Source organism: Myxocyprinus asiaticus, chromosome 13, assembly GCF_019703515.2.
Source record: "Myxocyprinus asiaticus isolate MX2 ecotype Aquarium Trade chromosome 13, UBuf_Myxa_2, whole genome shotgun sequence".
Classification (NCBI taxonomy): Eukaryota; Metazoa; Chordata; class Actinopteri; order Cypriniformes; family Catostomidae; genus Myxocyprinus; species Myxocyprinus asiaticus.
The window spans coordinates 46,438,873-46,466,780 of NC_059356.1; the positions used below are offsets into that span (position 1 = coordinate 46,438,873).

The following is a 27,908-nucleotide window of genomic DNA, read 5'->3' on the forward strand; positions in this document are numbered from 1 at the left end:
TCAAGACAGGCCACTCCTCCGGAGAGGGCAATCAAAACCTTTCAGGAGACAGTATTGTTTTTCTGTCCTTTTTAACAAGCTCAACTTGTTTCTGTATCCTTGGTTTAAGCTACAGGTGAACTGAGAGGCAGTCAAGTCATGTAATGTGAGGACAGATGGTTACATGTTTAAGTAATACTTGTCACTGTACAATTATCACTATTTACCCGTGGTGTATGAAGTACTTGAGTAAAAGTACAAATACCCTAATGAAATATCAATTAAAAAACATATTTTAGACTTTTATTTATTTATTTATTTATTTTTTAAAGATTTACGCATTTCAATTCTATCAAATAGAATTGTGTAATTTTTTTTTATTATTATTATTATTTTCACCCCAATTTGGAATGCCCAATTCCCAATGTGCTCTAAGTCCTCGTGGTGGCATAATGAATTCAATGCGGGTGGCGGAGGACGAATCTCAGTTGCCCCTGTGTCTGAGACCGTCAATCCGCACATCTTATCAAGTGGCTCATTGTGCATGACACCACGGAGACTCACAGCATGTGGAGGCTCATGCTGCTCTCCGCAATTCACGCACAACTTGCCACGCGCCCCATTGAGAGCGAGAACCACTAATCGCGACCACAAAGAGGTTACCCCATGTGACTCTACCCTCCCTAGCAACCGGGCCAATTTGGTTGCTTAGGAGACCTGGCTGGAGTCACTCAGCACACCCTGGATTCAAACTCGTGACTCCAGGCCCCCAGAATTGTGTAAAGTTTAACTAAATTTAATTAATAAAACGTAAAATATTTGTATTTTTTATTTTTTATTATTAAATATTACTTAATTAAATTTGATGGGAATTTGTTATGAAATTGAGATGCGTTAATCTTGAAATAATGTTTTTCAGTGAAAGTGCTTGTTTTAAAATTCTACTTAAGTACAAATATACTTTTGAATGTACTCGAGTATCAAAGTATTGAGCTATTACAACTATTGTTTATTATTTTTTTCATTCCAGTATTTAAAGGTGCACTTGTGCTTCATATTTAAAATCTTTTGAAGTCATATGATAACTTTGAGTGAGTAACAGAGCGAAATTTAAGTGTTATTAGCGCCGCACGATTTCAACAAAATATTAATTGTCAATTATTCCCATTAATTTTGCAATTGAGATTAATAGAATGTACATTAAAATATTATTTTGTCTGGGCCGTGTGCATGCCATATTCGTTTATGTAGGCTACACCAGTGGTTTTCAAACCTTTCGATGCCTAGGACTCCCAAATATGATTGTCCACTTGCGAGGACCCATGTTCCTAAAATATATTCTATTAAATTCAAATGTTTTTGTTTAGCGTTTTCACATTAAATATTGTTCCAAAGCCGCTTCACAGAGAATATGGTCTTACAACACCCAGTAAAAAAAGGTAAAGGTGACAGGTAAATGTTCAAGAAATATTGCAGTTAAAAACTAGAGCTGTCAATAGAATAAAATAATCATGATTAATCTCATGATTTCCAGACAGTCTTTAGAAAGCCGAAAGAAACAGTAATGATGTGTTTTTTTGTTTTTTTCTTAACATTTTTATTTTTATATTTTTTTGCAATTTTCGACAGTCCACCAAGCACCAACTTGCAGCTCCCTGGTGGTCCTGGACCCCAGTTTGCAAACCCCAGGGCTTTCATCAATAATCAGTACATCATTAAATCAAGACAAAACGGTGCCTAAATGGCAAACTTCACATTGACTCTCTTAACAGCATGTAAAACAAAACTTATTTATATACTGAATAAATTAAAAACAGAAAGCAACTATCTGACATGTCTGTGATTGGTTACAATACTCATCCACTGCAAAAAAATAAAAATGGAAGAATAGAGCTAAATGGAATGCTTCAATTGGCACTTTTCACGATTTTTTCAGGTTTGACGTCAACCTGAATTTGTTGCCGCATGTCTCTTGAACAGTTGTGTAGTGGAAATGCACAAATGGAATATGTGGTCACAGTGAACTGTAGTTGTATGGAAAAGAGCTTTGTAAAATGTCTACATTTGTGTTCCAAAAAAAAAAAAAAAAAAATATATATATATATATGTATAAAAATACAGCATATATCTTTAAAGAGAGAGCTGAGAAGATGGTACTGTCGTTTCAGATCAAAAGCATGTGCCATTTAATTGGATTTAGGACTTAAACCCTCATCGTTCCCGGTTTTGTCTGTTGTTGTTAGCTTTTCTTTTAACATTATTTTGTCTTGGAAAAAATACCTAACAGCCATGGTATCATTAACATGCAATCTTTACAGTTGGCTGGCAATGGTGTGGTCAAATGGCAAGTCAGTGTCCACACAGCTCTTATAAAGTTCGCATGGTTTAGTTTGATTGGAAAAATAGCTAAATTTCAAGTTATTTTAATCACATTTTATCAGTTTAATCTTCAGACTTTCTTAGCACTGAACTGATTGCATTTAACAATACAAACAACCAGATGAGTGGTGTTTGCCTTTGCGAAACTCGCCTCCACGATGCTAGGGGTGTTATGAGTGGTTGCCAGGGTATTGCCAAGTGGTTGCTAAGGTGTTCTGAGAGGTTTTTAGTGTGTTGCCCCCAATTCACCTCTTTTTAACAAGCTGCATGATTTGCATTATAATTAATGTCGCTTAACGTGCTAATTCTTGAATTAATTAGGGTTAGGGGTTCGTTCAAATCAGAATGAGTAATAGTAATGCTAACTCTATTGATGACAATACGAATGAACTTCATATGGCACTTAAGCCGTGTCTGCCTTTTCTTTCAGTCCGTGGCTTTGAAACAGAGGAGCAGTTTGAGAAGTTTGTGAAAACAGACCCTGAATCAGGGAAGATCTTGGCGGCTGTTGTCTTCGAGCATTCTTTCAAACATGATGATGATCATCTTCCTCTGCAGGTGAGTCGTCGCCCCATCAGTCAACTTTCAGATGGGACAGACCTGTGTTTTGACACATGAGAATTCCTTTAAACTGGCACCATTTACTTGTTCACCCAGATCAGCCTGTATGACTGCAGTGTGAACACATGATGGTATCTGGGTGAATCACATGAGGAAATGTCCAGGTCATACACGTATTTCATCTTAAAACTGAAAGAAAATTATTTAATATATAGAAAATATGTTATTATATAATATAATAACATATATTTATATAATATATATAATATAATATTTTATATAATATATTATATCTATATCTATATCTTTCTATCTATCTATCTATCTATCTATCTATCTATCTATATATATATATATATATATATATATAATATATTTTTTTAAGGCTGTCGATTGAATGCAGTAATTCAGTGCGATTGAATTATTAAAAAAAAACAAAAAAACACTCTAAACAAAAATTAGCACAATTTATTATGTCCCCCGAACCGTAATATGGAATATTCTTACCATCTGAGAAATTCAAGTTTGAAGTACCACCTGTTTTCTGCAGGGGGCAGTCAGCACAACTCCAGCTGTATAGACAACACGCATCTTATACAGAGAACAAACCACATTCAGGCTTGCTTGACACTAGCAATGGCACAAAATGAGGATGTGTTCTTGTGTTCAAACACCACTGGATGGAACACAACTCCGAATGCAGGGATCTCAAGATGTGTTTTTCTTAGTTTCAAAATGTTTAACTTGACACAGCGACCTAAAAATGGTACGTTTATGATACAGCGCAACCAAAATGAGATGCTTCAAAATCTTCCGTCAGATGCATATGTACATTTACATGTCCTTAAAGGTGCTATATGTAAGACTGACAACAAGTGTTTGAAATGGGTACTGCAGTCCAAATTCAAAATATTGGAGAGTTGTCTGCCCCGCCCCAGACTCGAAGCTCATGCGGGTTGCCAGAATGTTGAAACGCAAATTAGCCAACTCAGCATTCGTTTTATAGGATTTCAGGGCTTTAAGCTGTCTCCATCATCCAAAGGCATCTCCAATATTTATCCTTATGTTCAGTAAAATGGGAATAAACAAATTAGTGGATTCTAATGCCAATTTTTGTATTGTCTTATCAATGCTTTAGTCCTGTGCCACAATAAAGTAATGCATTTTAATTATCCAAATTATTATCTTTAAAATACATTTATAATTTTTTTTAATGTAACTATTTCAATTTATTTAATCGTCATATATTGAATTGTTATTTGAGGGGCTTTCTCAGCAAATATTTATATATGTGATTAATTAGATTAATTAGTCAGTGTATCATGTAACTCATCACTGGCCTGGCCCACCCAGTCATGAGCTTGGCCCACCTTGGCAACCACACTCCCAAAAATAAAGTCCTAAAAATAAGTCCTAATATATTATGCAATTTCGCTTCTCAAATAAATTGATCTTATGTATGTAGATATACTGTATATATTGGTAAACAAGACATCATTTTAACTGATATAATTTGTATTTATATTTTTGCAGTGTTTTCCATCAAAGTAATGAGAATCTTAAAATGTGCTTAATTGTCATGAAAATGTTACAATGCAAATAAATAAAATAAAAAAAAACTAATAGTGTTAAAATAGACTTTGTTTTCATTATGCAAAATATAACATCTTTGTTCATTTTGATTTTTGGAGGAAATATCACACAGTTTTCTTTATATCCATCCATTTACCTGTCATTCATGATGATAACCTGTAAATGCATCAACTATTTTGGAAGAAAATGTTCTTTGTTTTCCACAGAACCAGAACATGCAATCGAATATAGCTGAAAGTAGCAGGCCTTTAGCACTCCTGCCAATACCCACAAACAATTTTAATGTCTCCAGCCGCCTGCTCATGTGTTTATCAACTACTCTTTCTCATACTTGAAGCTGTTTAGCTATTTTAGTCATGTGCTTTCAAAGGGTTCTCCATGTGCCTAATGGTGAGTCGAGGCCTGCTCTGGTTTTCATTCTCCTGTGGACGAGTGAATCATCTCTCTAGATGAAAGTTCGGGTCGTAAGTCCATCACTAAGAGTTTTAATGGGTTTCCATTGACTCCAGTGCTGGTCTTGCCTCAGCGTCACTAGCGAGGTGTGGATGAAGAGAAGATGTAGCTAATCTCTACCATCTCTTGTGAACTGTTCCCAGAAACCTTAGCTTTGGCACACCTTTCTGTATTAAATATCACCCATTTTGGTGGTATATCTTAGTGTTTAAGAATTGACCTTAGAGAAGATGGTGAATTTAAACAAGGCTGTAAAGGAGAGCAATAATCTCCAATCCCTTGGATTGGCTTCATTTATGAAACATGAGCAGTTAGTAAATACAAAAATGTATGTGTGATTTTGTTACAATTTATGTAAGAATTGTTATACTTTCCACCATTTTTCAGTGGACAAAGAGATGTTTTTATGTCAAACAATAGTGGCACATATTGAATTGAACATTGCGATCTTCATTTGAATGATCCCAATTTACACCTTTTTTTTATTTTTTTTTATCCCCTTTTTCTCCCAATTTGGAATGCCCAATTTCCACTACTAAGTAGGTCCTCGTGGTGGACAAGTCTCAGTTGCCAGCGCTTCTGAGACAGTCAGTCCGCGCATCTTATCATGTGGCTTGTTGTGCATGACACCGCGGAGACTCATAGCATGTGGAGGCTCATGCTACTCTCCGCAATTCATGCACAAATTACCACGCACCCCATTGAGAGCGAGAACCACTAATCGCGACCACGAGGAGGTTACCCCATGTGACTCTACCCTCCCTAGCAACCGGGCCAATTTGGTTGCTAAGGAGACCTGGCTGGAGTCACTCAGCACACCCTGGATTCGAACTCGCAACTCCAGGGGTGGTAGTCAGCGTCAATACTCGCTGAGCTACCCAGGCCCCCCAATCCCAATTTACACTTCAATATTTGGTGAAAATGCAGATGAGGTATTAATGTAAACAGTCATTTATTTTGTGGGACAAAAAAAGAGGATTTGTATCACAATATCGGACTTGAGGTGGAAATGGAGTCAAATTGACCTGGCGATTTGTTAATTTTGTTAATATTAATCAAAAAACAGTAACAAGAAAACAAGAAACCACTTACGGCTTATGGTTAAATAACTTTTTTAATCATACAGTGAAGACCAGTAATTTAAGAAGTTTTGTTACATTTAATTATAAATATTTGTATAATATATTTTTCTTCTTCTTCTTCGGGAAATCTGTTTGGATACCCTATTAAATATTGCATGATCTGACATAAATCTAAATTAAACAATATTTAGAATTAACAGTAACAGTACGGGACTATAACTGTAAGGCTGTTCGAACCCTGCATGGTGCAAACCATGAATTTTCACCAATGTGACATTAAGACACAAAAAAATCAGGATAATAATTGTATTGCATGTTACTTTAGATTAAACAATGTGCTAAATAACTCTTCTCATATGTTGTCAGGTCGGCTATCATCTGCGCTTCACGTACAGCCCCCGAAATGCACCAGAGAGTGAAAAATCGGAGTTAAACCCAAACAATGATCTAAACTGGCACACCCTCAGCCTGTTCCCCCTCTTCCAGCTTCCCGGACCACGAGAACAGCACAAGGCACTCGGCGGCACGCCAGGTGAGTCTACACTGATGCTTTGTGGGAAATATTAGATGAATGCATCTAGAAATAAACGCAGTATAATACATAACTCATTGGTGTCAAGTGAAAAACAGTATAAAATGGTTTCACAAATGCAATTTTCTTTCCTGTGTTGACGTATATTCTGTTGAAACAGGAATAGGTGGGACATATCATAACTGTGTTTCTTATTTCACAGAGTATTTTATGAGACAAACAAATTGTACATGCTTTAAACTGCATATATCTGTTAAAAGTTTGCGCTGTTGTTACATTGGTTTGATTGCTCGGTCTGAAACAGTGTTTGATTCGAAGAATGCATGCTGCTCTCTGAAGGCAATTTATTCGTAGACAAGCAGCTATGAGAAATGCATTATTTTATAATAATTGCAACCAGAAGCAGGATTAAAATGCAAATAATATGGCAACAGTCGCAGTTCTTTTCTGGAATTTCAGAGGAATTGTGTTCATATCAACTGGGAACTGTACCGGAGTTCACATGAATCCCCGACAACCCTTTCAAGTGGACTGAAGTGTAGTTCAGTAAAATAAATCGAACAATACTGTTTATTTTTTTATTTTGTTTTTTACAACCGATATGATTATTTTTTTTGTATGATTACATGTCCAATAACCGATACGCAGAACCACTATCTTATAATTGTTTTATTAATGGTTTTTTGCACTATGGTAATTAAATAATCTTTTACCAACAGTGAGTATCCATCCAGAATAAGCTTTCTGCCGCCACGATCACCGCGTTAATGAGTCATTAGCAGCTTTAAACTGCTAAGGGGCGATATAACCATAGAATTTCAACAGCCCAGAGCTGAATGCCTCAAAGCTGTTTCTCGCAATGTCACGACCATTCAGTTTGAGGTGGTAATGCTTTGCCAACGGACATAAAATAGAAGAAGAAACAAGAAGAACAAACACTGATTTGCTGGAGGCACGCAGCAATGAAGACCATGATAAACATTTTTCTACAACATTTAGCGTTCGCGAGAATGCCCACGCATCGAGCATCATTAGGCAGCATATTTAAATATATTAAACAATTAGCAAGGAACTTCCGAAAACTTTTAAGACATCTATATCAAATATTAATATTTATGTGAATAAATGCATATAGAAGCCTTTATTTTGTCACATATTATACATTTTGCACATATACAGTGAAATTCTTTTTTTTCCCTCATATCCCAGCTAAGTTGGGGTCAGAGCACAGGGTCAGCCATGATACGGCGCCCCTAGAGCAGATAGGGTCAAGGGCCCAACAGTGGCATCTTGGCGGCGCTGGGGCTTGAACCCCCGACCTTCTGGTCAGTAACCCAGAGCCTTAACCGCTGAGCCGCCATGCAAACAAGATATACAACCATACTGTATGCAGTTAAGTTGAGGTAACAGTTCTATGATGATGACACAATCAAACGCTCAAGGTGGGTGTTAAAGGTGGGCTAATATCTACTTTTGGTGTTTCCAATCCCCCATGCGAACACAGACAAAATCATGTGGGGGGCTGTGACGCTTCAAAAGATTAAAAGAGATTTGGATGTTTAGATTTTCACCAGGATCTTTGGAAAAATACAAGTGAAGTACCCTCACGCTATTGTTCTGTATTAATTTAATGTTGAATAATAATCTTATCATGTAACCATGAACGCTGCCGCCCTATGCTACTGTACTATGGTTTACCTTTTAAAACACAATCAAATATAAAAGTAAATGTATTAATTCATTAATAATTAGTTTGTCCATATTAATAAATGATATAATTAATTAATAAATTATATGCAGTATAAAACCAAATGACCTATACAAATCTTACAGGACACAGAGTCAGTACCAGCCACAGTGCAAAATGGAATGAAATGCAAACAAAAACCATGCAATGCTGAAATAATGTCTGCATTTTTTTGACATTTGAAATTAACTTGTCAAATGTTACAATTTATTTGTGGTCGAATGTGTATTCATGCAATAAAGGCATATTGTTTGACTGCTAGTTGCATTTTACTTTTGCACACATACAAACCAACCAGATAAAGAACTTTAAAATAAGCACATACTGTATATATTTCATTACACTTATCAGAAGGGTTTTATTTGAACCACTCTATTTTAGTCTGTCACTACCAACTAGTCGGGTCAATTATAACACGGGTTAACGGTGTTAATGCATTGTTGTTTTTTCAGTATGGCTAACAATTTAAATTATGAATGTTCACAATGTATTTTCATTTTTATTTTCAGGAAGATAATTAGATGATTAATATCTATGAAGCAACAGTTTTTGATTTATTGAAAAATATCAATTCTGTATATCAATTCATGAGCTAACTAAGCTATAACTTTAATTCTGCCATTAATTTTGCATTGTTAGATCGCCTTCTACACGTCAAAATGTAAAATAATATTAACAATGTTAATCAGAATAATTCTCACTTTCTTCACACTACTATACGATGGTGACAAAAGTGTCCTTTTGCGCCTCCTGTGATTTTGCGAACGAGTCTCACGTGTGAGAATGTAAAGTTTTTACGCGGCGGTACTTCCCGCGGTAAAGAGTATCAGTTTCATTGAGTACCCACTGTACAACAATAGAAAAATAATAACGTCGGCATTTGTGCCATGTTAAAATTTAAGATTAAGTTAGGATTTCGAGAATTAAATCATAATGTTTTAAAAATAAAGTTGTAATGTTACGGAAATTATGAGATTAAAGGTGTAAAATTAGGAGATTAAAGGAGTTTGTTGTATAAATAAAATAGAATCATTTCGAGAGACCCCCCCCCCCCCCCCCGCCACACACACACAATATTACGAGAAATGTCGCGAATATCACAATAGGAATAGCTAACATTCATTCATTCATTCATTCTTAAAATGTTACGACTTTCTTCTCAAAACTTTGTTTTTACTTTTGTAAAAGGCCTATAATGAGATTATTCTCAAAACATTACATCTAAATTCTAACAATGTTGTTTATTCTTGAAATCGCAGATTTTTATTTTAATGTGGCACTAAAACACTGTTGTACATAATAGCTTTAACCTATGAATATTTTTATATAAATAATATAATTTAATACATATACAACACAGAGTTGTAATTACGTTGATGAGGATAAATTACAAGTACGAAGTAAATGTTACAGTATATGTTAATTTTGAAAATAACAACCAAGCAAATGCACACCTTAGATGCAAGGCATGGAAAAGTCTTTTGAAAAAAGAAAGTATAACTGCACAACTCAAAATATAGGCTCTTTTATTTTTCTTACCAACGTTTCGGCAATCAGCCTTTGTCAATGTATATGATTATATATACTGTATATGACAGTATATGTTAATGTAATGTTGGGAGTTTTGCATGGGAGGATTTTTTTAAAAGCTCTGGCTGTTCAAGGCGGCCAGATTAACGTTAAGTTAACATTTAAGTAACATTAAGTTAGTTTACTTGTGAACACCACTGTTTTTGGTTGAACACTCAGTAGTGTAATAGCGTCTTTGGTGCTGTCATTTATCGGTAAACTTGATAGTAAAAGACTGATAACCGATTGAAATGAAAAGTATAAATATCAGTTAAAAAACATTGTTAAAACCAATCTTCATTTGCACACAAGTTCGGAAAGCACCAACCAAAACAAACCAAACTCTGTCAGCGGATTAGTGTGTGCACCAAAAGTGCTAGTGTGAATGCACCCTTTTCTTGTCAACTTTTATATGTAGATTGCATTCAGACTAGCACACATAGACTCAAAGATGAAAAACTCACTTTTTGTGGAGTCAGTTTTTGTTTTCGTGGAGTCTTTAAGCTCACACAGTTGAACTAGTACATTAAAACGTTCTTTCATTTAGACCAGCGTGTTGACTTGTAAATAAGAATCACGGATGTCTTTATTTGTCACTTCCTTACCTTCATGAACAGACTGGTAAAATATTTCCCTGCTTTTGGTTACCTCTCATAGAGCAAACAAGATAAAACTGGCCTGTTCGCTCTCCTCTGCTTCCTTAACTATCTCTTCCTGTACTCAAGTGTTCCTGTGACAGCGATAGCTATTGATTAGGATGTGATTTGGATTAGTTGGCGTTCCCTCCGTACGACGGCCCACAGTGCTGCCAGCAGCATCGAAACGCCTTCATTGATTCTGTTATTAATCATCAGCCCTGTGTTAACGTTAAACTCATGATTGATCTTGTTTGCTCTTGCAGAGTGGAAATCATCTTTGATGAGTCAAACTCCATTTTTGGAATGGCACAACAGATTATGGCATGATCTCTGCTTCCATGACTCCTTTGATCTACATTTAATTGCATTTTAGTTGTGAAAGCGCAAAACTACACAGCAAGTATTTTGATCTCCAAGGGTCATTATGGTTTGAAAAGCCGTAAGGAGAAGTGAGGAATTCTCAGTGGGTGTTTTCAGTGGCAGGAAGTTAGTATTTAAAAAAACTAATTAGAAAAAGCTGTTCTGTTTTTCGATTTAATTAAAATGCTCAGTGTTGATGCCTGTTTGTAAAATGTTGACAGTTGTTGTGTTTCAAACATTAGTGAGGTGGGGCCGATCACACCAAAGACCAATATATCGGTCTGACCATTAATCATTGCTGTTAGTTGATTTTTGGGACTATCGGTTATCGGGAAAAATCTATGCCAAGAGTTGTTTTTTGGAACTGTCGGTTATCTGCAAAAATCTACACTGATAGTTTATTTTTTGAAACTATCGGTTATCTGCAAAAATCTCTGCCGATTGTTGCTTTTATGGAACTATCGGTTATCGGCTAAAATCTATGCCAATAGTTGCTTTTATGGAACTATCGGTTATCGGCAAAAATCCATGCCAATAGTTGCTTTTATGGAACTATCGGTTATCTGCAAAAATCTATGCCAATAGTTGTTTTTATGGAACTATCGGTTATCGGCAAAAATCTATGCCGATAGTTGTTTTTATGGAACTATCGGTTATCGGCAAAAATCTATGCCAATATTTGTTTTTATGGAACTATCGGTTATCGGCAAAAATCTATGCCGATAGTTGTTTTTTGGAACGATTGGTTATCTGCAAACATCTCTGCCGATTGTTGTTGCTTTTATGGAACTATCAGTTATCTGCAAAAATCTCTGCCGATTGTTGCTTTTATGGAACTATCGGTTATCGGCAAAAATCTCTGCCGATTGTTGCTTTTATGGAACTATCGGTTATCTGCAAAAATTTACACTGATAGTTTATTTTTTGGATAGTTTCTTTCTCCTTGTTCCTCTGTGGCCAGTGCCGGAGGATTCTACAGTAAGAACAGCTTATTTATACAGTATAACAGCTGCAGAAGTGAAACAAAAACAATCACTGACACCTAGAGGTGATTTGCTTTCTCTGAATCTTTCATCACTGACAATATATAAAAATGTACAATGTATTTTTATCCTCACTTCAATGCATGTTTTGTTGTTTTGATTAGATAATCAAGTGTTCTAATTTGAGGGTTTGCAAAGAAAAATGCGACTAAATGGAAACATGCCCCGTCAGCAAGTACATTGTGTCTTGAATGTCTTTCATGTATTGTAAGTAATTAATATTCCTCATTAAGCCTCATCTGGTGAAACATATACAGTGTGTGTGTGTGTGTGTGTGTGTGTATATATATATATATATATATATATATATATATACACACACACACACACACACAAAACCCTTCATATTTTGAATATATAGGCTTTAAAGTTTTTATTTAATTTATACTTATTATAGAGCATTGTTACAGGGCCAATTCTCCGTCATTTCAAAATAAGAGTCCCCAGTGTGTTTCGGGCTTGTTCATAATTTAAAATCCTGTGTGATGCACCAAATGTACATTTTTGTTTATTTGTTTTTGGTTATTATTGGGATTTTGTTTGAACAATAAACTGCAACTGGGATTTTATTTCCACCACCTTAGTTATTGGTATAGACAAAATCCACGATTTGTCGACATATATACTGAATGTGCCCTTGAGCTGAAAAAGCTAGATGTTGTGCCTCGAATACAACAGAACGCAGGTTTCTTGAGATGCGTTTTTTTGAAAGTTGAAGTTCTATTTAATGTTGTAAGGTGTCTAAAAAGGTGCAGCAAGATGCTGAGAAAATAATGAGATGTGGTGCAATGGTCAAAGACGTCCGTCTAGCAAATGTTTCCATTGAGAGGTAACTTAGAAACGGTTTAGATAGACGCAAAAGTGCATTCAGTGGCACCGTCTACATAGCAGCTAACTTCTAACTGAAATCTTTTTTGCATCATCCAGCAGTGTTTCTCAATTGTTTTACTATGTAAACATGCGTTAGACAGACATCTTTAACCAGTGTTCCGCATTTCACTGTTTTTCAGTGTCTCATGCAAAGAACTTAAAAAAAAAAGTTATATTCGTGCTCTATTCATGCCGCTACGTCAAGCTTTTTTTAGTGCAAGAATGCATTTGTTGTGAACGGCTCATAAGGCAGCATCCTAACCGAAATGGAACCCCATAAGTGACTGATTTGAAATGCTCCACATGGACAGTTGCTCTGATATTTTGTTATAAACTCATGCATATTTCTCTCATATTTCTGGACAGGATATTTCCGCGAGGGTTTCCTGCAGGTGCAGCATGCAGTGGACAGAGGCATCATGAAGGCGTACAACAGCACGGCAGCGTCGGCCCTCTTCAAACAAACCCAAGTGCTTCTGTCCCGTTTCCCATACCCAGCGTTCATCTATGATGTCTTCATCCTGGCCATCCAAAACCAGCTGCCCCTGCTGCTCGTGCTCAGCTTCACCTACATGTCTCTGAACATCATCCGTGCTGTGGTACAGGAGAAGGAGAGGAAACTAAAGGTCAGTATTAGATGAACATTAAAGAGATAGATCAGTCAAAAATGGCACTTCGGTCATCATTTATTCTCATGTTGTGACTGGAGAACATTTGAAGAATATTCAGGTAGGTCTTTTCCATATAATGACAATCAATGGTGGCTGGAGCTGTCAAGCTTTAAAATGCCTAAAAAAAGCAGAAGTAAAAGTTGTTCACATAATTCAAGTGCTTTAGAGGTTAGCCAATCATAACAGAGGTTATTTACATATAGAAATCTTAGGGGCTGTTCACACAGAATGCAGTTTTGCTTCTGTGAGCACTATTTTCCTATTGTTTTTCTAAGTAAGCATGCGTTACGGATGTTTATGACCGTTGCACTGCGTCTCACACAGTAGTGCCGTGTTTTTAGACACTTTAAGTTCAAAAACATTTCTTGAGACACCTGCATTTAGTTTTATTTGCTGTGCTGCTTCTAGGTTTTTGGTACACATTTGGACTGAACAGCCCCTTAAAAATGGTGGAAAATGGTCACTAAAAACTAAATTATAGAAAGTTTACTGCAGAGTAAAAAGAGTAAAATATGGCCACTTTTAGTTTTTTATTGGTTTAATAAAAAACTGCTTTGTCATATGTATATTTCAGGAGTACATGCGGATGATGGGTCTTAGTAACTGGCTACACTGGAGCGCCTGGTTCCTCATGTTTTTCCTCTTCCTCTTCATCTCCATCTTCTTTGTCACTCTCCTCTTCTGCATCAAGGTAAACTAAACTGTTTGTTGTTCAGAAGTGTGGCGTAAAATACTAGTTATGTAAATAAAACAATAAGTGTTTTTTTGTGTTAACAGATGAGTCCCAATGGAGCGGTTTTGACGTACAGTGACCCCACACTGGTGTTTGTCTTCCTGCTGGTGTTTGCTGTGTCCACCATCAACTTCAGCTTCATGATCAGCGTGTTCTTCTCCAGAGGTGAGTTCCAGATCTGCTCCATCAGAGTATTATTTCTTCTTGTATTATAGAGCCGAGTGTCTTAATAGCATAAAGCCTAATTTATACTGTGGAAGAAGCTGAACTTTTTCTCCTGAACAAAATATAGCACCCTAGGTGATCGAATCGATTAAAAATGCTAAGGAAAATAAATAAGGAATGCCTCGTCAAAACCACACCCATTAGTTTGAACTGTCTTCGACTAGCCGAGTTCTCCTAGGTCAAGATTTTCAGGGGTGTGCACGAAATATCACCAATGAACCCTTTTGCAGAACGGAAACATCAGTGCATTTCGTCATAATTTTAAGCGAACTAAAAGAAACCTGTTCACCCAGTAAGTGTAAATTACCCAAATCAAGAGTTACTGTTTATTTTTTATTTTTTTGTTATTAACAATTTTTTATTGATTCCATGCAGCAATTCAAATAGACACAACAGAAAATGCTAAATCCCCCCGAACATTAACCCCACCCCCACCCGACACAAACAAGCACCCCAGTGGTCAAAATCCAACTGACAAAGACTCACAAATAGACAATAAAACAGCAGAAAATATTTAGAAACATAAATGCCCCTCCCCGAGAGCCTTCCAAAAAGGCTAAATAGCTGCCCCATTTCCTGATGTACATATCCAGGTTGCCTAGCCTTCTACATGCCATCTCAAATGCGCCCAACTCGGCTCACCACTCACGAAATGAGAGCGCATCAGTCGACCTCCATCCCCTGAGGATTACCCGCCTGCCAATCGTCACACCGGTCAGGACCCAGCTCTCCATATATCCATCACCCATATTCAGGTCCGCCCCAACACCCAAAATACACAGTCTGGGGCAAAATGAAAACTGAGTGTCCACTAGGTCACACATAAAGCTCTGAACCCTCAACCAAAATTCTTGGATCTTAACACATCCCCATGAGTTACTGTTTATTAGTAACTTTTACTGTGCACACTGTTTATTATCAGTCCGCCTGAAAACAAAGCTGTGTTTACAAGATACCGGGTTGATAAAATGAAGGTTTTTGAAGATTAACCAATCAATGAATTTGCCCATGTTTGCCATGTTAATGACGTTAAATCTTTGAAAGATATTCCGAGTTTTGATTGAGCCAATTAGTACGTCAACATGCACTTTAAAATTACGATTTTAGTCGGCCTAAAACAATAATTAATTCACGCAAAGATCACAGGCGGCCTCGCAATCTGTATTGTTTTCATATAATTCATATTATTGCCATACAATTCTTATTTCATCGCAACACCCCATACCATAATTAGAAAGGTGCACTCCAGCTTCGATTTTTCACCACAGTTTTACTATGTAAATGTTACAGGGACTTCTGTGTAAAGCATAAAAATAGTGTATTGACTGATGGAACATGTTGTAAATAAATAAATGATTATGGCAGTAAATGGTTGATCTATGTTTTATGATGTTGTTTTTTTATTTTTATGAATTTACGTCAAGATCGTGATTTCTCTCGCTCACTGCGACACACACAAATCTTTCTTCTCCAATAACAGAACTAGTAATGGAAGTTTGAGCTGTTTCGATGAATGATGCTTAAACAGTGGTGTAAGAAATGAGTTTTTACACACAAAAGCATTTTTTGGACGAAAACCTGATTTTGTTTTTCTAGTTATAAACATGTATTTCCTAGAACTGTTGGCCATTTTTAAAGGTGCGCAAAACGTTGGAAACGTCCATTACCTTCATTGATGCAAGTTTCATGTGAACACTGGGACTGACACGTCAACCCGTAGCTAATCTCCTACAAACCTGTTTGAAAACATTGGCACCTTTTTGCACTAGAGAGAGAGAGATTACACGCTCATGGCTGCCAGATTGTACAAATAAAGCATAGCACTGGCAGAATATGATTGGGGGATTTCCTCTCTTGATATCTGGCAACCCCAAATACGTTGAAATCTAATTCTGATCGGCTAATCGCCGTCATTTAAAGTCTGTTATTTGTCAAATGTACAGAATAAAAACATTTTACTTGGATGATTAATTCTATGTAAGTAATATTTGACACAATTGATCTAAAGGGATGGCAAGTGGGGATGGTTTTTGCCATCTCTTTCAACAAGAAATGGAAATGACATCCAAAAAAAGATTCTACTCTCAAGTGATGCCGTATTGTAGCTTGATTATAATTACACATGTAAACGTAATTAGTTGCAAGTAAACTAGGTATACACAAGCACAACTGAATATTCTGCATTGTTTTCTTAGTTAACTCTGTGAAATTGACTACACTGGATTCTTGGCCAGAATAATCTGCAGTATGGACCAGCTTTTATGTCGTTAAACTGCAAAACTCCAGTATAATGGTCATTACGTGCTTTATGTAATGACCACAAATTGTTTCTTGTAGTCCTGATTCGTGCACACTCATACAGCTGTTTCATCAGGTCTTTTTTCTGTGAGCAACAAAGACAAAATAAGATATTCTCTCTCCTGATTGTTACCTTCATATGTTCCATTGCAAAACCACTCTCACAAAGCTTTTGAAAATCAGTTCTCCATTGTCTCTAACCTGCTGTACTTCTTTCTTTTCTCATCCAGACAAAAACCTTAGATTACCACAAACGCCCGTTCATAAAAGCAGGTAACCACCAGTGGAGAAAACCACTAGGTTACTACAATGGCCTCACAAGAAAAGTGACCCTTTTAGTGATTTTGGACTTTGTTGCATTTGATGGGAGCTTTTGTGGACCTCCACATATTTGTTATTAAGCTACGTGGCAACTTTAAGAGTTCACTCCTGATGGGAAGCAAGAATAGCAAATTAAACATGCGTCAGTGTATAAACCCCCCATGCCATGAAGATTTATTGTGGTATTGTGTTTGTAAGTGACTCATTATGATAGCTACTGATTTGAGAATGGGTCATTTTCTTGCAAAGGAGTTGGTCACATTTTTCCACACAAGTTCCCTGTCGTTCAGGTACTTTTGCCACAAGAGAAAGGTTTTAAGTTAAAAGAATAGTTCATTCTAAAGAGAGAATTCGGTCATCATTTCTGCATCTTCATGTTCCAAACCCGTAGGATATTTGTTTCTTCCATGGGATACAAAAGCAGAAGTTTTGGAGACTGTTTGACGCTGCTTTTTTCAATGCAATGAAAGTGGAGAGTGACCTTAGCAGTCAAGCTCCAAAACTTAAGCAGTTTATTACAAGCAAATATTACATATATTTTATATAAATATACAGGTGTGTGTGTGTGTATATATATACAGTATATATATCAGTATATACTCTGGTGGCCAAAAGTTTGGAATAATGTACAGATTTTGCTCTTATGGAAAGAAATTGGTACTTTTATTCACCAAAGTGGCATTCAACTGATCACAATGTATAGTCAGGACATTAATAACATGAACAATTACTATTACAATTTGAACAAAATGTTCAGAACTTCTTAAACTACTTCAAAGATTTCTCATCAAAAAATCCTCCACGTGCAGCAATGACAGCTTAACAGATCCTTGACATTCTAGCTGTCAGTTTGTCCAGATACTCAGGTGACATTTCACCCCACACTTCCTGTAGCTCTTGCCATAGATGTGGCTGTCTTGTCGGGCACTTCTCACGCACCTTACAGTCTAGCTGATCCCACAAAATCTCAATGTGGTTAAGATCCATAACACTCTTTTTCAATTATCTGTTGTCCAATGTCTGTGTTTCTTTGCCCACTCTAACCTTTTCTTTTTGTTTTTCTGTTTCAAAAGTGGCTTTTTCTTTGCAATTCTTCCCATAAGGCCTGCACCCCTGAGTCTTCTCTTTACTGTTGTACATGAAACTGGTGTTGAGCGGGTAGAATTCAATGAAGCTGTCAGCTGAGGACATGTGAGGCGTCTGTTTCTCAAACTAGAGACTCTGATGTACTTATCCTCTTGTTTAGTTGTACATCTGGCCTTCTACATCTCTATCTGTCCTTGTTAGAGCCAGTTGTCCTTTGTCTTTGAAGGCTGTATTATACACCTTTGTAGGAAATCTTCAGTTTTTTGGCAGTTTCAAACATTGTACAGAAATACTCAAACCAGCCCCATCTGGCACCAACAATCATCCATGCGATTATCTAATCAGGCAGTCGTGTGGCTGCAGTGCATAAAATCACACCGATACGGGTCAGGAGCTTCAGTTAATGTTCACATCAACCATCAGAATGGGGAAAAAATGTGATCTCAGTGATTTGGACCGTGGCATGATTGTTGGTGCCAGTTGGGCTGGTTTGAGTATTTCTGTAACTGCTGATCTTCTGGGATTTTCACACAAAACCATCTCTAGAATTTACTCCGAATGGTGCCAAAAAACATCCAGTGAGCGGCAGTTCTGCAGATGTAAATGCCTTGTTGATGAGAGAAATCAACAGAAAATGGCCGGACTGGTTCGAACTGACAAAGTCTACGGTAACTCAGATAATATTTGGCATCATGAGGGGGACCTACACAATATAAGCAGGTGGTTTTAATGTTGCGGCTGATCGGTGTAGATATATTGTTACGGCACACCTTCCTTGGTCTAGGAGTATGGGAAGGTGGGTAACAGATGTTTTGGAGAGAGTGCAAGAGTGATCCTGTCTCCAGGTCCCAGAGCAACCACAAATTACATCAGCACGTGATATGGCAAAAATATAACACATTTATTAAAGAAAACAGTGGGATAAACAGACATAGACTTCAGGGGTGGAATCGGCCAAAATAACAAACAAAAAACATTCTTCCTAGAGGGTGGGGAAAATAAATAAACAGGAGAATACAGAATCTATCAAAGTAAATGGCGTCCACCTCCCTACTAAAGAATCCCACAACATAAGCAACTTAAATGGGTTACACAAAATAAAGCTGGTGTAATAAAACTAGTGTAGAAATTGCATATTCAGCTGTCAAGTTTTTCAAGAGGAGTATAAGCAGTACACCACTGCAAATGACAAGATTGTTACACTACTCACTTTAACATAACAACAAATGTAAAGCTGGGACCAAGAGATAGAATAACTCTTGCAGCAGAAAATATTCTCTGTGCGTCTCTCTCCAAGGTGTAAATCTGAATATAAAAATGAAACTGAATGCATTATTATGTTATAAGTCTGAGTATATAAATGTAAATCCAGAATTTATAAATGTAACTTTGAAACTTAATGCTCGGGCATTTTGAAAGACACACACTCATTTATCACTTTTTATTGTAATGATGATAGTAGGCCAGTTGTCAAATTTTTGACTTATTTCAAAAAGACTTATATGATGACTTACCATATTTTGAAAGCCATAGTTTGGAAGTGGACATAATGTCAAGACATTCATACATATTAAGTGTATCTTAAGTGTCCAAATACTTATTTTGGGGGGCAACTGTATATGATTCAGAACAAGGTTGTCTATTTTTTTTCCCTCTGTGTCTTTACCGCACAGCACGACCACATGTCTGAGATTGTAACGCTCTGCCTCAACATCCTCTTTTATTTTTAAACCCGTAGAGATTTGTCCTCTGTCAGGTTTATAGAGGCTGAAAATGGGCCTTAATCAACACGTCCTGCTCTGCCAGTTCAGCCCATTCAAATGCCAAATGACATACTGTTGAGTCTAAAGAGCTTCTCTGCATCTCTTTGTCCCTTTGAGATGTGATTGTAAAAATAGCACAGTGTGTCATTTTGGTCCATTTGTCGAACAGCAGTGCCACACTATTCTCCCGTCACCTCGGTCTCATCCCCTCTTTTGTGGTTGTGGGGAAGGAGATTCAAGTGTGTGTGTGTGTGTGACTGTGTGTCTTGAAGACCCTTGCACCTTTTACAGGAAGCATTGCTCATAATATTCTTGATAGCACTCATTGTGAATCACATGTCCAGGTCACAATGTACCCTGAAATAAAAAAATAAAAATAATTTTCCCTCCCAAATGTTCACTGTAATTCATCCAGATGTTTTTCTTTTTGGAGTTTTGATTTGAAGTTGGTGATTCTCATTAGATTCTCTAATTTTGACTGTATTATTTTAATATAATTACTGTAATTGTAATACTATTCAGTGTAAATTAAAGACAGTATAACAAATACTACCATTGTTCAATAATACTAAGACTTAAATAATGAGGAATGAACAAATAAATAATACTTTCAGTCTGTGTATGTTTTGAGTAGTTTGATTGAGGAGAAACGAGAAGAAAAAACCCCTGGAAAAACAAGAATTTGGCTTGATTTTTATTTTTTTGAGTAGTGGGTAGAAAATGGATAAACGACTTGAATATTTTATTTACACATGTGGGTGGGCATGAAATGCCCCTTTCCACTGATTTGTCAGCCCACGCCATGCGACAGAAGAAAAGTCCACCGCTATTACAGTTGTACGGATTCTCAGGCTGCTCAAATGATATTGCAACTACATATTATCTCTCTCTCTCATCAAACAACCGGACTAAGGAGTGCCTGTGACACAAATCGTACTAGTCAGAGCTGGGACTAGACGGGTCCGTGGCCATGCCAGCTTTCTTCTGTGTAGACATGAGTACAGCAATCTACGCTTGGCAGAGAACTATAAGTTGTCAGTTTTAGAAATAGCCTACTGATGTCCCTCGCATCTGCACACAAAATTACCCCTTAGTCTTCATCTTAGTTTTATTTAGCTGTCAGCTATCAACATGTGTGAGTGTGGCGAAGCTGTGCAAACACAACCCACAGTGCGGAGTGGATGCATTTACATTGTAGTGACTGCAATTATAATATCTCTTAGTATCCACCAAACTTGTGAGCCGTTTTATCCCTTAAATGCATACCTCAGATCGTTAGCGACCCGGGACATCATTCCACCCCCACTACCTCACAATTTTATTACATTTTTTTCAGTAATGCCCCCCAACTCTTCAGTATTCCTCAATCTATCTGTTATGAATAGTGTAACTTTAAAATGCAACTGCAAAATATACATTCTTTTATAACCACGTTCTTTGTTTTACAAAAATTGTTTAGGGTTGCATGCGACCCGAGATAGTGTAGTAGGCCTAATATATTTGCGTTTCCATTAATCATATTTCATCATGCTATATTGATATTAAATCACATTATTTCGTATTTATGTAAGTTTACTATCACAGCACATCTATTGTTTTGCTTATTGTTCTATTATTTTTGAGTTTTTTCATGCTTAGAGCATATACAAATGAGTCATCATCAATTATCTGCGTCTCAATGGAGAATTTCACTTGCATGTTATGCGTGTATATCATAGGCTACATGCTATTTGTTTCTCAAGGTGGTACTGTTGTTTCAGAGCTTGATTTGATTGACACGTGAGTTCGACTTTGATGCAAACAATACAAAAATGATCAACCAAATTACTTTCATCATAAAAATGCTCCTCTCTTGGTCTTTAATCTATAAGCACAACATTTTCCCACATAGAAGTTACATTTGGAGTAATAAATAGCCTATATTTGGTTTAAATCCAAGTCCTTATTATTATTATTTTCTTTTTTATAATTTAAGGGTTTTTGTTAAATTATTCAGAACGTTTATCAAAATTCAAATCACTCCAAAAGAATTTGCTGTAGGGAGACCAGGAGTAATTGTAACGCTTAATAAATGTAACTTTGGAAAAAACATAAGCTACAGTGCGCATACTGCACCCATTTCACACACTTTGAGAGATGTTGATAGCTGACAGCTAAATAAAACTAAGATGAAGACTAAGGGGTAATTTTGTGTGCAGATGCGATGGACATCAATAGGCTATTTCTAAAACTGACAACTTATAATTCTCTGCCACGCAGAGACCAGAGATTGATGGTGTCTGAGACCATCAATCTGCGCATCTTATCACATGGTTTGTTGCTACGGAGACATAGCGCGTATGGAGGCTTCACGCCATCCACTGTGGCATCTGCGCTCAACTCACCACGTGCTCCACCGAGAACGAACCACATTATAGCGACCACGAGGAGGTTACCCCATGTGACTCTACCCTCCCTAGCAACCGGGCCAATTTGGTTGCTTAGGAGATCTGGCTGGAGTCACTCAGCAAGCCTGGGATTCGAACTAGCGAACTAGCAAACTCCAGGGGTGGTAGCCAGCGTCTTTTACCACTGAGCTACCCAGGCCCCCTTTATTCCGGTTGTTTGATCAGAGAGAGATAATATGTAGTTGCAAAATAATTTGAGCAGCCGATCAGTGGAAAGGGGCGTTTCATGCCCACCCACATGAGCAAATCATATATTCAAGCTGTTTATCCATTTTCTACCCACGTCTCAAAGAAAAAAAAAAAAGACAAATTCATTTTCGTTTCTCCTTATCTTATTTCAAATTGAAAATCAAACTGTTAATCAAACTCATTGCAATAAGGGAAATGTGATTTTTATTTTTCATATTATGGCAATGCAAATTAGCGGCAAATTTGCCCCCAATTTTGATTGACACAATATGAATACTTCTCATTTCCATTACTTCAGCGATTCATTTTTTTATTGAAATAAAAAAAAAAATGTTAGCAATACATTTCTGTATTTTGTCACTATGCATTGATTTTCAGATTGTTTTGTATCATTGCCATAATGCAAAACAATCTGATTCTCATCACTGTAATTTTCATCGCTGTAATTTTTGGTATTACAGATTTTGCTAACTGTAATATAATAAACATTTCTGTATTACTGTAATTGAAAAATTAATAAGAAGATTAATAAGAAGTACAAAAAAAAAAAGCAGAAGTTAACATCAGAATTCTTTACAGTAATCAAAATATGAGAGGGAAATGTGTTTAACAGTCATGAAAATAATGTCACAATGTATAAAATCTAAACTAAAATGTATTTCTTATTTCTGTCTTTTCAATTCTGGGGTGAAATATGACCCGTTCCTGACAGGTCTTCTTGACAGCTTTTTAACGATTCACCTGTAAAGATGCCGATGTTTAAGTCATTTATGTACAATTCAGATGAAAATGTAAACAACTATTCCTTTCCTTCCCTCCTGTAGCGAATGTGGCGGCGGCAGCAGGCGGCTTCATCTACTTCATCAGTTACCTACCATATATGTTCCTGTCGCCTCGCTACGACCTGCTGTCACATGCACAGAAAGTGTCCGCCTGCCTCATATCAAACGTGGCCATGGCTATGGGAGCACAGCTCATTGGCATGTTCGAGGGCAAAGGTCGAAGAATTTTTTTATGCTGTCATGCTCCAGAAATCCTTTTTTTAAGCCTCGCTTTTGTGAAAAAGGAGGTTGACAATCATGTCCCATATTGTCCTTAGGTACTGGGATCCAGTGGCATAATATGTTTGAGTCCGTAACCGTGGACGATGACTTCTCCATGGCTCAGGTGCTTGGTCTCCTGCTGTTGGATGCCTTACTGTACGGCCTTGTTGCCTGGTACGTGGAGGCTGTGTTTCCTGGAGAGTATGGAGTCCCTCTTCCATGGTACTTCTTCATTCTGGTACGTGTTACCTACGTATACATTGTGTACTAGTCATATTGTACACAAAAATTGTGAGAACTGGATAAAATTGCCAGTTGCAGGCGGATTGGTTGGCTTAATGCAGTTTTAAGGATTTTAAGGAGTTTTTGATACAACTTGACACAAGTACACAAAAACAGACGCAAATGCTTGGCCAATGCATTGCTAACACATGCGAGTCCCGTATCACATACTTGGCATGCGTTCTTGCATCACTTTTGCAGTTCAAACCTCAGTACTCAAGGGGGCGATAGAGTTACCTTCAAAAGCTTGTGTCACTAAACTGGATGTTATTATTCAGGTAGCTGGCTATAAACATGTCAAAAGTTCACTTGCTAGACTACTTACTTGCTCAATGAGATTCTGTCCTCCCCCGAAAAAGAAAACTATAGAATGTATTTTACGCTAATGCACGCCATAGCGCCCCTTGTGTCAGCGTTGAAAATTCGATGCCGCGTTGCATTATGAATTGCGTTCTGACACATTTCGGAGCACTTTGATGTGAAATCAAGCTTGCGTAGATAGAAGTTTTTATTTGTGCACACTTACTTGCATAGTGTATGTTTTAGGACTAATAGAGCGCAATAGTGCCCGCCCACTTTTTCAGGCGTTTTGGTTCCGGAAGTATTTATTTATTTATTTTTTTTCATTTTTTTTTTCATTGGGAGTTTGAAGACATGAACCAAACCAACCAGCTCCGTGGTTAATCACAACATTACAAACATTGATTTGAATAAAAAAGTAGTTGAAAATCGAAGAATATCTCAGCTCTGTAGTTCCATACAATGTAAGTGAATCGGTGACAAAATTGTGAAGCTCCAAAAGCACATAAAAGCGTCATGATCCATACGACTCCAGTGTTTAAATCTATGTCTTCAGAAGTGATATGATGGGTGTGGGTGAGAAACAGATCAATATTTAAGTCCTTTTTTACTATAAATGCTCAGCTCAGTCAATCTCCACTTTAATTTTCACTTTCACCTTCTTCTTCTTGTGTTATTGGTGATTCACATTCTTAATGCATAATGCCCCCTACTGGGCAAGGAGAAGAATTTCTAGCAAAAAAGGACGTACGTATTGATCTGTTTCTCACCCACACTTATCAGTTCACTTCTGAAGATATGGGAGTGGTATGCATTACATTTATGATGCCTTTATGTGCTTTTTGGAGCGTCAAAATATCGGCCACCATTCACTTGCATTGTATGGACCCACAGAGCTGAAATGTTCTTCTAAAAATTATCATTTGTGTTCTGCGGAAGACAGAAAGTCACACACATCTGGCATGTCATGAGTGTGAGTAAATGATGGGAGAATTTTCATTTTTGGGTGAACTATCACTTTAATGTCTTTAATGAGGGAATGACCTACAATCCCATCAAGCATTGCGACTGAGGTAATCGAATTAAAAACAATGGAAAAATATAATTAAAAGATAATTGATTATAAGGACAGAAACAATATATAAATTGTGTTGCAAAATATTAAGAAATGAAGTATTTTGGAAGTAGGCGGTCGCTGCATAGCTCTTTCGGTGTGCTTTGTTCGCTGCAATCCTCTGATTGGTGGATTGTTTCCCTTCAGGATTATGGGTAGTGTAGTTCTTCACCAGGAGTTCCACTATTAAACATGATATTTGTTGAAATAACATAGACTGATAGCTTCAACAAAAACATACAGTATACCATCGATTAACATCCTCAGAGCTCATGGTACGTCTGTCTTTGAAGGTTTATAAATTATTGTTAGTAATCAGTTCCCCTATGGGATTTTTACTTCTAGTTCTAGACTGTTCTGCTCTGGAGTGGTTCTTTTACACCGACAGTCAAAAGCGTAGCTATGTGAGACTCCTACAGAACAGTAAGGTTTTCTCAACCACTTGATATTTCTAAACATGAAAGTGTTGATACTTTCTTCTGCACTCAGCCTGTAGATAATGCATTGATTATTTCCTTAATTAAATAAGTTTTGATGACTACATTTCCTCATGCGCATCACAAGGCTTTGTGCTTGCGAAACTCAAAATAAGCTCCTTGTGAACTTGTACACAAGAGGCCAGCGGTTCACCAAAGGGAAGTTTTAAGAGTGAGGACCAACACGATTGCATCTAGAGAATGTCTCTTAGCTGCTGCTCTCCTGACCAGTGGACCCTTGAAAGACGGGAAGCATTCGGTCTTGGCAGGAAAAGCTTGCTTATGTCAACAAGACAGCATTTACAAGCACAGGAAATGCGCACATAAACTTATCTCCAGACTGAAAAGATTTACTGTCGGGTGTGGAGAAGAAAGGCACAGAGAATGCCGACAAGATTTGCGTAAAGCTTTTTTTTTTGTGTGTGCTGCATCAATTGTTTATTCGCAGACTAGCTCATCAGTGGGGCGACAATAGAAATCATGCTGGAGTGAAGGTGTTGTGGTACTATGGCCTCTAATGTCACACTTTTCAGTTATTGGTGTCTGGCTGTCTGGCACCTTTCCCACAATGCTTTTAAGTTTGGACTGAAGTGTTACAGGGATAGTTCAACAAAAAATGACAATTCTGTCATCATTTTACTCATCCTCATGTTGTTGCAAACCTGACTTTCTTTATTCTGTGGGACACAGAAGGAAATGTTACCATTCACATTAATTGCATCATTTTTTTCATACAATGAAAGTTAATGGTGACAGAATGTTCATTTTTGTGAAATAAATCTTTAAACACTTACTGGAAGCTCTATATTGCATATTTTGTCATGCATTCTGAAACTAATGTGGTGGTAAAGTCATGAGACAATTCATCAGCAGCATGACTGCGATTTTTGATGTGTCATGTTAAACTCAAAGGACAGGTGCTGTAATGTACAGTATACACTGATGAACCAAAGCATTATGACCACTCACAGGTGAAGCGAATTACATTGATCATCTCCTAACAAGGCCACATGTCAAGGTCTGGGTAGATTAGATAGTAAGTGAACAATCAGTTCTCGTAGTCAGTGTGTTGAATGCAGGAGAAATGGGCAGGAGTAAATACCTGAGTGACTTTAACAAGGGCCAAATTGTTATGGCCAGATGACTGGGTCAGAGCATCTTTAAAACGACAAGGCTTTTTGTTGGTTTCGTAAAATATATACAAATATACAGTTATACATACAGTACATATATATATATATATATATATATATATATATATATATATATATATATATATATATATATATACACTGGCAGCCAAAAGTCTGGAATAATGTACAGATTTTGCTCTTGTGGAAAGAAATTGGTGCTTTTATTCACCAAAGTGGCATTCAACTGATCACAATGTATAGTCAGGACATTAATAACATGAAAAATTACTATTATAATTTGAAAAAAATGCTGATATGAACTTCTTAAACTACTTGAAAGAGTTCTCATCAAAAAATCCTCCATGTGCAGCAATGACAGCTTTGCAGATCCTTGACATTCTAGCTGTCAGTTTGTCCAGATACTCAGGTGACATTTCACCCCACACTTCCTGTAGCACTTGCCATAGATGTGACTGTCTTGTCGGGCACTTCTCATGCACCTTACAGTCTAGCTGATCCCACAAAAGCTCAATGGGGTTAAGATCCATAACACTCTTTTCCAATTATCTGTTGTCCAATGTCTGTGTTTCTTTGCCCACTCTAACCTTTTCTTTTTGTTTTTCTGTTTCAAAAGTGGCTTTTTCTTTGCAATTCTTCTCATAAGGCCTGCACCCCTGAGTCTTCTCTTTACTGTTGTACATGAAACTGGTGTTGAGCGGGTAGAATTCAATGAAGCTGTCAGCTGAGGACATGTGAGGCGTCTATTTCTCAAACTAGAGACTCTGATGTACTTATCCTCTTGTTTAGTTGTACATCTGGTCTTCCACATCTCTTTCTGTCCTTGTTAGTGCCAGTTGTCCTTTGTCTTTGAAGACTGTAGTGTTCACCTTTGTATGAAATCTTCAGTTTTTTTGGCAATTTCAAGCATTGTATAGCCTTCATTCCTCAAAACAATGATTGACTGATGAGTTTCTAGAGAAAGCTGTTTCTTTTTTGCCATTTTTGACCTAATATTGACATT

General features: G+C 37.0%; 1 protein-coding gene across 2 annotated transcripts in view; it reads left to right on the plus strand.

Moving 5' to 3' along the window:
- The window catches only part of abca3b (ATP-binding cassette, sub-family A (ABC1), member 3b), a 64,224-nt gene that overhangs the window by 11,265 nt on the left and 25,051 nt on the right, over positions 1–27,908 (plus strand). For both annotated transcript variants that reach the window (XM_051713270.1, XM_051713269.1), the window contains exons 4-10: positions 2,789–2,916; positions 6,414–6,579; positions 13,173–13,432; positions 14,052–14,168; positions 14,255–14,375; positions 23,364–23,537; positions 23,639–23,820. In XM_051713270.1, coding sequence (XP_051569230.1) covers positions 2,789–2,916; positions 6,414–6,579; positions 13,173–13,432; positions 14,052–14,168; positions 14,255–14,375; positions 23,364–23,537; positions 23,639–23,820 — 1,148 coding nt within the window. The remainder of the gene's footprint in view (positions 1–2,788; positions 2,917–6,413; positions 6,580–13,172; positions 13,433–14,051; positions 14,169–14,254; positions 14,376–23,363; positions 23,538–23,638; positions 23,821–27,908) is intronic.